Source organism: Pseudonaja textilis, chromosome 1 (assembly GCF_049901715.1).
Source record: "Pseudonaja textilis isolate UNSWEBS1 chromosome 1, rPseTex1.2, whole genome shotgun sequence".
Lineage (NCBI taxonomy): Eukaryota > Metazoa > Chordata > Lepidosauria > Squamata > Elapidae > Pseudonaja > Pseudonaja textilis.
Window position 1 is genome coordinate 61462692 of NC_141990.1, and position 13954 is coordinate 61476645.

Here is a 13954-nt window from a genome sequence, read left to right on the forward strand (position 1 = left end):
TCTTATCCTGCCGGGACTTTGTTAGTTTCAGATGTTTGTACAGTCATGTTTGCAAGCTAGTATATGCTTATCTGACATTACCAAATACAGTATGTGCTAAGCATTTCATAATGAGAGTTTGGGATATAGATTCAATGCCTTAAATACACTAAATGATATTTGAGGTCACTTACAAAAGCAAAAAATCTTTCACTAACAAAGTTCAAGACCAGTTTATAAATACTGGATTAATATATTATTAATCATATGTCTTGTTACTTTATTCTAATAACTGACACCCCTAATTGTGAGAGGATTTTTTATTTAACCCATTTGTTGGTGCTGCAATTGTTGTTATGCAACATCAGCTACATTATATTAGTTCCTGTTCTTAAGTGCAATAGAATGAAGCAGTATTACAAAGCAGTTGGTAATTCCTATTGAAACTTCAAGCTTACACGTTATGCGTGCGCACACACAAACACACACGGTGGTTCACAAATACAACAATAACCAGTAAAATAAAAATTAAAAAAGTAGACAGATGTTTTCACTCTCCCTGGCCAAACTGTTCAGCAAAGAGCCAGGTTTTCTAGCCCTTTTAAACAACAGCATGGAACTCCAGGTGGAAGAGATCTCATTCCGGAAAACAGGTACTGCTACAGAGAAGGTGTGCTTCTGGGATCCCAATGGAGACTACGATATTAATAAAAGGGAATTGGTAGTTTCAAATCAGCTGGATAGACGCTGTGGGAGTAGGGTAGTCCTCTAGTAACCAGGGCTTTATGCTGTGTAAACTTCATAAATAATAGAAATCCGAATTGTATCTGGAAGCGATAAGTTTTATTTTGCTAAACTAAACAAAAAGAAACAAATGCATACTTAAGCATTAAAAGAACAATATATTTTAAAATTCATAAGCATAGTAATGAGTAATAAAGTAATACACGAATACATAAGGATCAGAAAATTATGTCATAAACAATTCAAATAATTTTGATAATATTGCTTGATAGTATTCCTTGCCCCCTTTTTAAAAAATATAGCCAAGCAATTTTGCAAGGCCGATATAGATTTCTCCTTACTCTAAATTCATTTAACCAATTTCCATGCCCAAAATTTTCACAATTTTTTCTAGATTTCAAATAATGAAATATGCCAAAGAAGCATATATGTGTATTTAACATATGATTAACCCAAAGTTGTCATCAGGACAATAGGACAAGAGCAAACCTTGTGGGAAAATGCTCCAATCCCTAAATTATATATCCATCAGCAGGAAAGCTGACCAATCCTTGCTAAATTTTATTTGAGGCATCTCATAGAAACAGCAAATTTTCAATGCACTACATTCATTTTAAGATTATAGGCGGTTAATTTTACATTTAATGCAACTCTCCACAGATTGATAGGATAGGACATTTAAGCATGCATTCCAAAGATCATATAAATAATATAAATTTCACCAATTTCCTTCAACTTCATACAAAGGATTACTGGTTTAGGGGCCACAAATGATTCTTCAGCTCTTCTGACAACTGCAGTGTTAACAGATCAAGATTCAAATAAATAACAAATACTTAAGTTGCATATATTGTAATGCCAAGAGGTATTCTAAGATATACCAAAATAAATACTGCAAAGGCTATAAACAGCTTCTTCCAAATGAGTAGATCCAAAATAATGAGAGATTATTTATCCAATAGTAAATTATTTTTAATTAAATTAAGATTATCCCATTGTGCAATTTTGTCATAGATAAAAAGAAGAGAAAATTTGTAGCTGAGGGTTGAACTGTGGAGTCCTTGGTGCTCTCTGAACTAGGTTGTTTTCTTGCAGATGTTTCATTACCAAACTAGGTAACATCAGTACTAGTATGGAGTGGATTTGCTCTGATTTTATACACTAGTAGCTTACCCTGTCAGTGTTGGTGAAAGTGGTCTTGGTGCTTCCTTCATTGGGCTGTTTTTTACTGTTTGGCTTTGAAGAATGATTTCTTGCAAAAATAAAGGCCATTGGGAGTTGGGCAGTTAATTTAAATATATTTTTCTTGGATGGTGCATCATGTTGCACAAAAAAATTCCTATTTATATTACCCTGTTTCTCCAACAATACGGCCTCCCCTAATAGGAAGTCCCAACATGTTTTATAGGCATGAAATGAAATTAAGCCCCTCCCCCCAAATTAAGACCTATATTAAAACATGCGAAATGGGGGGGGGGAGAATGGTGGGGGGGCTTGCCATTAGGAAGTACTTTTGTTGCACACCCGGATATGGTGCTGCCTGCGTTGACCCCAATATGAAGTGCCCCACCAATGCCGAGGTCAACATCCAAGCCATTGCTGCCTGCCTGAAGATGCAGGGGGCGGAATTAAGTCACCCCCGAAAAGACGGCCTAGCCATTTTTTCAGGGCTCAAAAAAAAATAAGACCCGGCCTTATTATATGAGAAACACGGTATGCTTTAGCATTTTGAAACCACAAGGTTGACTTAGCATAAGAGTTTCATTTACTAAAAGAATGCTTGACCTAAACAATATAGAATTCTACTCCCAGAAGAGACAATATTGTTACTGAGAAATGCCTAGAGTCAAACAAATAAAATAGAAAAGTATATTACAGACTTTTTTTTACACAAATTTAGAAAAAGAAGCATTCAAATATATGGCAAGGTTCTTAAGAAATTAAAAAAAAAAAACAAGAATGAGAACTGAAGTATTGTTTTCCAAAGGTTGTGGGCTCCTCAATGCTATCAATCTAGCTAGCAGAACCAATAGGAAAGGATGCTAGAAGTTGTAATCCACCATCTGTGGGAAGTGTAGATTTTTCTCCCGTCTTAAAATCAAATTCAAAATTCTGTGCTATCTGATATCAAGGTTTCTTATGATTTTCACTCATTGTTATCTTGACTGTAGTCGGGCTTTTAGAACCCCTACATGAATGCAAGACTTCTGAAATAAGCAAATCTTCAACATGATAGAGTGATAGTAGATGAATTCCTCCTCTGTTTTAAAACTAGTCATAGGACAACTACAGAACTATTAGCAGAACACAATCTAACTGTCACATTGTCCATTGTCATCTTGTCAAATAAAGCAGGGGACTTCAAACTTGACAGCTTTAAGACTGGTGGACTTCAACTCTTAAAATTACTCCTCCAGTCATGTTAGCTCAGGAATTCTGAGAGTTGAAGTCTACGTCTTAAACTTGCCAAGTCTGAAGACCCTTGAATAAAAAGTAACAGAAGGCCCTGCAGATAGCATACCTTTGATTACAGATTTTTATCCTCATTCATTAGCTCCCAGAAAGATTAGGTCTTTTAAGGAACAATTTATTAGGATTAGTTTATTAGTGAAAGTACATTTTCTAAGTCACAAGTTACTCAAGTGAGCAACTATGGTGGCAATGGTTTAAAAAAGAAATCTAAAGTCCTAGTTCCATCTTGCTTTGGTCGTTTGGCACTGGTGGTTTTCTGTTCCCTTGATTTATTTTTTTCCTTCACTGGATTGTCAAGAGATTCAGCTGATCTGAAGGAGTTAGATCCCAAGAAAGAATTCTGCAGTTCCACAGCAAAGTGGTAATCTAAGTGTTCAGCGAACTCCCAGACTGCCACTTTTTGGTTACATTTCTCACATAACAAGCAGTCATCCATTGAGGAGGGATCAGCCAAACTCATAGCTCCTCCTTCCTGCAAAAGTCCAGGAGCAGCCTGCACGTTTTCTTCTTTAAATGAATCAGGAAGCATTTTCATTTCTGAAGATGACACACAACCTTCACCAGTCAAAGTGGCCTCTTGCAAAGGTTCCATCAACTGCTGTTCGCCCATCATGTTTGGGTTGCTTGGTTCCATTAAGCCTTCTGAAACTTGGCTGCTGTTGTGAGAACTCTTGGTCTGAGTAGCTGTTGGTACTATCATATCACTTACATCAGGAACAAAACACCCAGCAATAGCCCGGCCTTGTTTTCTTTTTGCTGCCCTTTGAAAGAGTGTTTCAATAGTATTAACTGCCTTCTTACTGGTCTCCTTTTTGGGACTTTCAAGAAACTTTGCACTCATGCTTTCTTTAATCGTACTGGTGTGTTGAGTACGTTGGCTATCATTGGTCAGGAAGGAAGTAATGTCCACAGACGATAGTGTAGGGACCTCAGAAAACTTGCTTACACAGAGCTGAAGAAGTGTAACAGGAGGAGTCCTAATGATAGAAGCAAATTATCAAGCAGTTCAAAAGAAAAACACACTCAAAACTAAACTGGATTATAATTTTTCCAGTAATTTGACTTCTCTAAGCATGGAAGTATTTGTCCCCAGGTTATTCTTTCTGTTTACTCTTCCTTCTAGTACTTCAAGATTTTTCTTTCTTTAATCCAAAATTAACTACCCAAGCAAGATACACAGCTGATTTCTGATAACTAGCACTCTAAATTTTACTCTGTCCCATTTTTAATGCAAATTTTCCTTCTCACACTATACCACTAGCTCCTTTGCCAACATCTTGCACAGAATCTTCTAATGTGCTTTGGTTGAAGAGCCAGTATATGTTGGGTAACCCTTATTTTTCAAAGAAAAAAAGTTTCTACTCATCTCATTCTATTATTATATTTCATCTCCTAATGCTTACTGCACACAACAAAATTTAAACATCAAGGATAAGAACCATTTTCCCCCTCCAAAGTAGCTTATTCTTACATTCAAGAAGTAAAATTCTTACCATGTCGCTTGCTGGCCTGCTGCTGTGTTACAGTTCTGGATTAGTGCAAAGGCGTCTCTGCTAATTTTTTGAGCATCATACTGGGACAAGGCACAGCAGCGCGTTAGATTGGTATGTTTACCACCCTGCATATGGATCCCAACAGTCAACTGTTTAGCGAGCCGGTTGTTCTGTGGAAAAATAAATATATTAAATAAATGATGGAAATAGTTCCATAAAAGATCATAACAAGAGATACTTGAGATATGAAGCCCCTGAATTTTTTCATCACTGAAGATGTAGCCAACAGAAAAGGGTTAAAACTTTATCCCAGTAGAAAAGCAGGCCTAAGACTTCTACAGTTTGTGGCTGTAGCTCCTTCCCAACTCACTCTTAGTTCTATTTTCCTTTCTTCCATCTGGGCCAAGAGGCAGTAGAATGCATCCATTAATGAATGGATTAATTGAATTAAGAAATAGACAATGAATTAAGAAACAGGGAACTCTGAGTACAAAGAAACAAAGACTTAGGAAAAAATGGCCTCAACGGGCTTTTTAAATGATCATCTTTTTTGTCCCCAATCTTTTGTTTCTACCTTGCCCATCCCACTGAATTTTTTTCACCATTTTGACTCTTCAGAGCAGACATCTATTTATTTATCACCAGAAATTCTACTCAAGATCATGGTAGTCAATTCTGCAGCAAAATATTTCTGAGAAAGCCCTGAATTAAACAGGTCAAATCCCATCAAATAGCAAAAGGTGTTCTCCCATATATTTTTCAGTACTATACACTTATATATTGGTTAGATAGCATTATACCTACCTGGTCTTTATCCTTATTCAATCTCTCTTCCAGCTCCAAGGCCAACTGCAAGAGCCAATACTGCACCTTCAGACAGATTACAATACAGTTACAAATCTTAGGACTATGGTTAGTATGCTGCTAATTAAATCAAATTAAAAGAAAATCTTCCTTTCTCAAATGGTCAGATTTCTGTATCTTCAAAATCAGAACCAGAATATATTAATACATAGGTTCATAACAACAATACAAAATCAATATCAAATAATTTTTGCAGTTGGAAAAGTACCAAAATACAAAGCAGCCTCTTTATTGATTGCTGAAGACCTAAGTGCAATGATTCCAAGGGTGCGGGTCTTATGCCCCTTCCTCCAACAGCAAATTATATTTACCCATGCACTACGGTAGCATATGAGCTATTTGCTATTCTAAATTGACATTCTGTGTTTACCTCCTTACTAATCTGAATATACAGACTCCCTAAAACAGCAGGATAATAGATCACACTCCAGTTAATGAGAAGGCAGTTGGTTGGCTGTGAATATTTCTATATAGTTTGCACTAGAATCAATAAATCTATACAAATTTTGCAAAATGTATTCCAATTGGCTCAACATTTGCCAGTTCAAATCATATGCTATTCTCGCTGCATTTTTTTACCTGTTTCTGAGTAACCAATGCTGTTTTTCCAGGGAAATTCTTACTGCAACCAATGGACTTTGGCAATTGTCTAGCTTTCACAGGCTCAAAATCAATTCCTCTGCACAGTTCATATAGCCAGGATCTGGAAATCATACATAGAACTCCAAGTAAATAATAATGTTTGTGACTAATCATTGGTTTATGTTGTTATTTGTTTAATTATCCAAAATATTTGGAAGTTGCATCAATTTAAAATAAAGGATTCCAAAATGGATAATTTAAGGAACCTTTATTTAAGTACCATTTATATATTTTCAATAAAGCCACATTTTGCTCAGTAGACCCCAAAGTTCACCAACTGGTGCAAGATAATGATTCAAAAAGGCAGATAGAGAATTAAGGAACATGGAGTCTTTGACACAGGACTTAGTTTTCAGTATCCAAATAGATTATATGTATCTACATTTTTACATCCACAAATCTCCTGAGTTACTGCTCCTATTGTTGAAACACTGAGAATCATACTTAGTTTAGTTTAGTTTTCTTTATTGTCATTGCACCTCGTACAATGAAATCAAACACCATCTTCGGTGCACATCATGACCATGAAAATAAACACAAGCACACATCCTTCACACTCCACATATTGAACCAAAACCCCCAATACCGCACCAACACTACACTATACAGTAGAATTCAAAAGAGCTACTGCCCTGGGATAGAAGCTGTTTTTCAACCTATCTGTCCTTATTTTTATTATTCTGGCAGATGGTAATAGTTCAAAAAAAGGGTTCCCAGGATGAGATGGATCTTTGAGAATGTTTTGAACTTTCTTAAGGCAGCGAGAGCTATAAAGCTCTTCCAAAGAGGGGAGAGGGCATCCAATGATCTTTTGGGCAATGACATTAACCCTCTGGAGTGCCGTCCTATTTGCCACTGTGCAATTGGCAAACCATATAGAGTTGTAATAAGTTAAGATACTCTCTATGGTGCAGCGGTAGAAGATCACCAGCAGTTTTCCATTCACTTGTTGTTTTCTGAGAAGTCTCAGGTAGTATAATCTCTGCTGGGCCCTTTTGACCAGTGCTGCAATGTGAGCATCCTAGGTCAGGTCCTCCTTTATGGTAACACCCAGAAACTTAAAACTGGCCACTTGCTCCACTCAGTCTCCATTGATAAGCAAGGGCTGGATGTCTGATCTGTTCCTTCTATAGTCCATTATAAGCTCTTCGGTCTTATTGGTGTTGTCTCCACACCACTTTTTGTGTTTTGTGGGGTATTACAAACCAAAAGTAACACTGGCCACCCAAAGATCCACCTCTGCCCATCTGTTTTACATTACTATTACTGTTTCACATTACTATGTTACTTACATTACATTACTATATTACCATTTGTATTTATTGTCTCTTAAGACATCTATGAATTCTACCCTGAGCTCAGTAAAGTAAAAACAGAAGACCAAATTAGATATCATGTAAAAAACATAAAAAGATTACTCCAAAAGATCAATACTTGTGGCTGGAGGGAAGTTGAGAATATAATCCAATGCATTGCTGTATTAGCTGGAAGCTATTACAGGAAGATTTCACTTGCCACTCATTCTTTGAATATCCCACTTGTCAATCCAAACAGCACTACAAAGAGTTAGTCCCACACTGTATCAACTAGTCTTATGATTTATTTGTTATCATATTTGGCTGATTTTTTTAAACTGAAAAAACCCCTTTCAAAATATAGCATATTTTGTACAGTACTGCATTTGTTTCTCATTGTTTCCCAAAATGTCTATTTTCCCTTCAAATAAATTAATAAGCAAAAGAATTAATTAGAATATACTATAAAAAGAAAACACATGGAATCCAAAATTTCAAAAGTGACTTGCCCAGTCTTCTCTCCAAAATGTGTCTGAAGCTGTGATTCAGTGAACTGGATCAGCTCTCCCATATATTGCACTCCAAGACATTCAGTAATAGAAGCACCTAGTTTCCCTCCAAGGTTGCGACTACAAGAGAAAAAGAAACCAACTGGATGGAGAAAGAAAAGATACTAGATCCAGGTACTAATCAGCAAAAGTATTCAGGTAATCACCCAAAGAGGGAAGGACTGCAGGATTTGCGTTATTTGATGAATGGCAAAAGCATGAGGACAGAAACAGTAATGAATAAGTCGCTTCTGCCTATACTAATAGGAAGCAAGCACAAATATGCTTAAGTAATAACATGCAGGAGAAAAGGATAACTTTGAAATTCATAGCTATATCCTCAGTTTTACGTACATGTTGCCAATTGGCATGTTGCTAAAGAGCTGAGGAACAGCCCCTTGTGATACCAGAGTCTGTCGATTTGGTTTGTTGAGGCCACAGGCCAGTTTTGCTAATACCTGAAATGAACCAAATGGCTAGTTTAGCAACAGTGGCTTTTCAATTTCCTAAATTCAATTTTTAGAACAAAAGAAATCAAAATATAAGACATAGGGCAAATACAACTACTCAAAATTATATACAGTCACTATATTGTGGAATTTCAAGGACACAATGACAGATTTAACTTACTTAACCAAAAGGAAATTATATTTGATCCAAAAATATAAATTCTCATATGTTTCCCCTCGTTTTTATTCTTATCTGTTATTTGCATTTATTTCATCCTGGGGCAAAACACCCAATAGAACTGTATTCATTCTTAATACCAGGATTTATAAAATTACAAAAAATTTTAAAGCAAACCTAGATAGAATGACACGTTCACAGCAGTGTAAGGAGTCTGGAGAATAATGCATTTGCTTCAACTTGGGCAGCTTGCCTTTGGGTCCAGAATAGAATTGTTCCACTTTGTGGGTACTTATTCCAGTTTGTCCCAAAAGTCTTTGAAATAAGACTAACCCAGAGCAGATAGCAGAATATTCATCTCATAGGGGATGCCACTTCAGACTTGACTAACCGCATTACTTTCTTTATAAGAGTTTAGGATATTCCTGCAATTATATAAGGGAAAGGATAAGGTGACTTCTGTTAGATAGGCAGGTGGAAGTATCTTTTGGGGAAAATAACAGGTCAGGTTATGAAGAACAGAGATGAAATAACTTGAGCCAGTTCCCTCCTCCTTTTGTTACTTAGGTGGACTATGGTAATCATATTAGCTTACCCTTTGACCTGTAGGTGTTGTAGCTAAATGCCAAGTTAATAAATAAGACTTCCTTCTCCCTGCACTGCAAGCAAACAAGACAGACACAGACTTCAACAGATAGTTAGAACTGCAGAAAAAAACCAATTGCTACCAGTGTGCCTTCCACTGAGGATCTGTATACTGTATGAGCCAGAAAGAGGGCTGTGCAAAAATCTACAGACCCCTCACATCCTGGACATAAACTGTTTCAACTTCTTCCCTCAGTTCTATTCAACACTATAGGGCATTGCACACCCAAACAATTAGACACAAGGACAGTTCCCCGCCGCCCATGCCATCACTCTGCTAAACAACTAATTCCCACAACACTATCAAACTATCTGGTAGGGCTGTATTACTATTATCCTTCTTCTATTTCCTATTACTTATTTCCTTATCTTCTTATGACAACTTTGCTGCTTGTATTTTATGATTTACATTTTTTTATTTCAAATCCTAGTATGATTTATGTTGATTGCTTATTTAGTATCCTATAGTTATCACCGAATGTTATATCTTATGATTTATGATGAACATATTTTATGATCATGATTTATCACTTGTTGCTTGTATGTACAATGAGAGCTTATGTACCAGAGACAAACTCCTTGTGTGTCCAGTCACACTTGGCCAATAAAGAATTATATTCTGTTCTGGTTCTATTCTATTCTTATAAGCATATTTTCGGACATAACAACAACAGAAATTCTTTAACCCATACAAAAGCATAAAATTAAAATCACATGAAGTATTAGTACCACTTCATGAAGCCTTAGTAAGGCCACATCTAGAATACTGCATCCAGTTTTGGTGACATTACAAAAAAGATGTTGAGACTTTGGAAAAAGTGCAGAGAAGAGCGACTAAGATGATTAAAGGCCTGGAGATTAAAACATATGAAGAACGGCTGCAGGATTTGAGTTTGGCTAGTTTAGAGAAAAGAAGGACTAGGGGTGATATGATAACAGTATTCCAGTATTTGAGAGGCTGCCACAAAGAGGACGGTCAACTTATTTTCCAAAACACCAGAGGGCAGGATAAGAAACAACGGATGGAAACTAATCAAGAAGAGAAGCAACTTGGAATTAAGGAGAAACTTCCGAACAGTGAGAACAATTAACCAGTGGAACAGCTTGCCTTCAGAAGTTCTGGGTGCTTCATCCCTGGAGGTTTTTAAGAAGAGACTGGACAGTTACTGGTCTGAAATTGTATAGGAGGCTGGACTAAAAGACCTCGAAGGTCCCTTCCAACTCTATTCTGACTGACTGAAATAGCTTCCCCTCAATATTATCAAACAGAATGTTCCCAAGTGCTTCAAGGTTTTTCCTTTCCTTTTTCTCTCTTTTATATTTCTGGCATTCATTGGATACAGATTTTGACATAGACCAATCAAGAGTTGTATGTACTGAGTAGCACTGAGTTGAACATTAGAAAACAAGCAGCAATACCTTATTGTGAGAAATTCCAACAGAACATTGAAATCCAGTGACAGACTCCACAGCAGCCCTCATTTCTTCCATGATCACTGCCCCTACTGTCAGCTGCAATTCTGGATTGCTGGGATCTCCAAAAGGCAGTGACGTGAGCCACTGGCACACACCACGTTGTCTTATCTCCTCTACAAAGGAACACAAACCAATTCAAAGTAAGCATCTTGCTAGACTGTTAACCATTTATAACCATATTCATTAATGAACCACATACCAATATACCAAAAACCTGTTTTTAGCATCTTAATGTCACTCATGATATAGTGCCATGGTACAATAATAATTTATAATTTTACACAATGCATTTGGGTGGCTGGAGCATATGAGATCCATTCAAAGTAGACCGAATGGCATAAAGGTTTGCTCAGGAAGATTTCAGTTTACATAACATATAAAAAAATATCATTATAAAAGTTTGAAGAATATATATCAGAGCATGGTTCCTAAAAATAGATGTCAGAAAAGTCCCCAAAGTTGGACCAAACAAGCCTTGCTGGAATTGTATATATATATGTAAAAGAGACCACAGGCCTAGAGAGTCAGCACACAGAACGAGCATTTTGTGTTGGTATTCTATCTTTATGGAACTCGAACACATCACAGTGAGCTAAACTTTTAAGTGAGAAAAGCAGGCATGGATGAATCTTTTAGTTCCAAAGGTAAACAAGAAATGTTGGAAACCAGTCTTTGATTTCCTATATTTTAGTTTAGATAATAAGAATAATTAGCATTGAAAGTTTTTCCAGCTTCAATATGACAATCTCAACTCATCCCTAACAGCAAAATCACAGAAGATCAAGTTAATGCAGTTGGGGGAGAGAATCCAATCTGATTCCAAATGCTATCCAATTCTCCAGAAAACATAACTGGACTGAACATTAGTATGGAGTCTCTCTCCCTCTCCACCCCTCGCTCCTCCCACACACACTCTACCTTTGTTGTCAGTATTTTCTTCTTCTTCAGGGTTATTTGGGAATCCTTGAATATAAGTAGTTCCCAACTGCTCTACTGGAATATGTTGACCTTTCATCTTCTTCAGCCTTTCTTGTACAGCTTGTGTTAAGTCCAGATAAGCTTCATCGATGCTGGCACGTTCAATCACAGCAAAACGTGACATCACTTCCATCACCTCTATGCTGGCTTCTCTATATCTACATGAAGATACCAAATGAATTTTGATATTTCTGTTTATCCTGCCCTTTCATAATGCAGAATTTGACAACTTACATAAAAACCTCTTCATCCCCTTGTTTTTGTATAGCTTCTGAAACTCTGAAATTATACATTAAAATTCAGCAAAAAACTATTCATGGTTTGTTGTAGTTCTATTATTTCCAATAAGTACTAAAATGAATAGAAAATGAGATATGCAAAACTTCAGACTTTAAATACTTTAAAAAAAGAGGTAAAACCCTGTCCCATTCCCTACACATACACATACACGCAGAAATTCCTTTAATTCATTCCTAGTGCTACTATTATATCACTGTCCTGAATACTGTTATCATAGGATTATATTTTTTAAAGAATAAACTGAATGTACTGCATCCAGTTTTTACAAGGCAGCCTAACATATTTCTTTAAACTGTTTAGAAAACAAACACAAGTGCCAAAAGCAGAAAATTCACCGAAAAGCAGCTGTGATTAAGAACCATACTGAGACATTTTTTGATGTTGCTTCAGATGGTTTCACAATCACCCAAAGGGGAGCGGGGGAGAGAAAAGTAACTGTAAAAGCTATCAATCGCAGGTTTACCTGGTGAGGTCTGCTTTGCCACGGGCCTCGGGCACTCTAGCCAATTCGAGATCTGGGCACAACTTCTTGGCATCAGCAGCCCACATGTTTCTTTTAACTCCAAAAGCACGGGCTTCATAGCTCACAGCAATTATCCTGAATTCCATGAAGGGGAAATATATTAGCTATTACATGAAGGAAAAAAATGATCATTTCCCCCAGTTTAGCATTTAGATAAGAGCGGGTTTTGCAATATCACCTACAGATTGAATGCAACTCAGAATTTTCTTCTTGAACATAGAATATTTAGTCATTTTGAGGGAACATTCATCCCTAAAGATTTTCAGAAGATATTGAGAGGCTATGAGCCTGTGGTAATTGACAGCTGCTGAATTAGTGGTAGGGTTGTTCCCACCCACCCACCCCCTCAGGTTAAAAATACATACTTTGGCCCAGGCTGAGCAAAAAGTATCCTATTCAAGGATTCTATATATAAAACACAAAAGAAAAGGACCAGACAAATTTTAGAGAAGCAATCTGAGAAAGACATATTTAAATGAGGACACTACAGAAGCTGGTCCAGAAATAAAAAAAACATGTGTACATGAAACATGCATTTTCTCCCATTACCGTTTATGAACATGTTGAAAGAAATAACCCTTCCTACAAACACATTATTTAATCTAGATATATATGGAAAGCAAAATACTGGAGTCATCAGGCTTTCCCCCCCCCTATTGTAAATAATATGCTTGTTAACAGAAGGAAGACTTTTGCGTGTGTGTGTCCTTGAATTAGGGTGTGTGGGGGGGGGGGGGTTGGGCTCTTGGTTTGGCTGCCTGGATTAGTCCCTGGAGTTTTCTTGGCAAGATTTCACAAATCCTACCCTCTTTCTTAGGTTGAGAGAGACAGGCGCAAGGTCACCCAGTCGGCTTATAAGCTCGTCACACCAAACTGGCTCAAAGAAAAGTAGAATTAGCTTAAAACGTGTCTCCGCGAAGTTGCAGTTTCTTTGTGGTGCTTTTAACGATGCCGGAAGAAAACACGGCTCGTTTGTTTTCTGAAGCGAGTCATTCCTTCGCCTCGATTATCTAACACTTCATTTTCTTCCCAGTCTACACAAGGAGAGGAGGGGAGCTTCCTACCCGCCACCTTTCCACGTCTTATACTGCACCACGACACACGGCTTTCCATGCAGACGGGGATCCAGCCGTCGCTCCACCTGTATGTAGAAACAGTCCATATCCGCCAACGCCACCACTCGCTCCTGTCCCCGAACCATCGCGGTCCGCTGACGGCCACCAACAAGGATTAAACCGAGGCCAGAAGTAGACGGGGAAGCAGAGGAATCCGGGATAACCTCCCTCGTTCAAGTCCCGTTCCCGCCGTCGGGAAGGATTAAAGAAAAAAAAAAACCCTCTTCTCTCTACTGTTTCTAACTTCCGCCCA

At 37.4% G+C, this 13954-nt stretch overlaps 2 protein-coding genes across 4 annotated transcripts in view; one reads left to right on the forward strand and one right to left on the reverse strand.

The window, feature by feature from the left end:
• Window positions 1-6387, forward strand: part of GTPBP2 (GTP binding protein 2) — a 23339-nt gene extending 16952 nt beyond the window's left edge. For all 3 annotated transcript variants that reach the window (XM_087935658.1, XM_087935659.1, XM_087935648.1), the window contains exons 13-14: window positions 5526-5600; window positions 6164-6387. In XM_087935658.1, coding sequence (XP_087791784.1) covers window positions 5526-5593 — 68 coding nt within the window. In that variant the 3' untranslated portion in view covers window positions 5594-5600; window positions 6164-6387. The remainder of the gene's footprint in view (window positions 1-5525; window positions 5601-6163) is intronic.
• POLH (DNA polymerase eta) lies at window positions 808-13954 on the reverse strand. The gene is made up of 10 exons (XM_026695549.2): window positions 13651-13954; window positions 12527-12661; window positions 11704-11921; window positions 10729-10898; window positions 8392-8495; window positions 7999-8118; window positions 6132-6255; window positions 5493-5558; window positions 4689-4858; window positions 808-4172 (listed from the first exon to the last, which is right to left on the reverse strand). Exons 1-10 carry the CDS (start codon window positions 13785-13787, stop codon window positions 3374-3376), a joined length of 2043 nt encoding a protein of 680 aa, XP_026551334.1. The 5' UTR covers window positions 13788-13954; the 3' UTR covers window positions 808-3373.

Bases quoted from the DNA above. Each gene is read 5' to 3' on its own strand.
- POLH (XM_026695549.2), bottom strand. From the start codon at position 13,787: ATGGTTCGGGGACAGGAGCGAGTGGTGGCGTTGGCGGATATGGACTGT. The intron at 12,662-13,650 runs GTAGGAAGCTCC...CATGGAATTCAG, and splicing joins AAGACGTGGAAAGGTGGCGG to GATAATTGCTGTGAGCTATG. The intron at 4,173-4,688 runs GTAAGAATTTTA...TTCTATCATTAG, and splicing joins GCAGGCCAGCAAGCGACATG to GACTCCTCCTGTTACACTTC.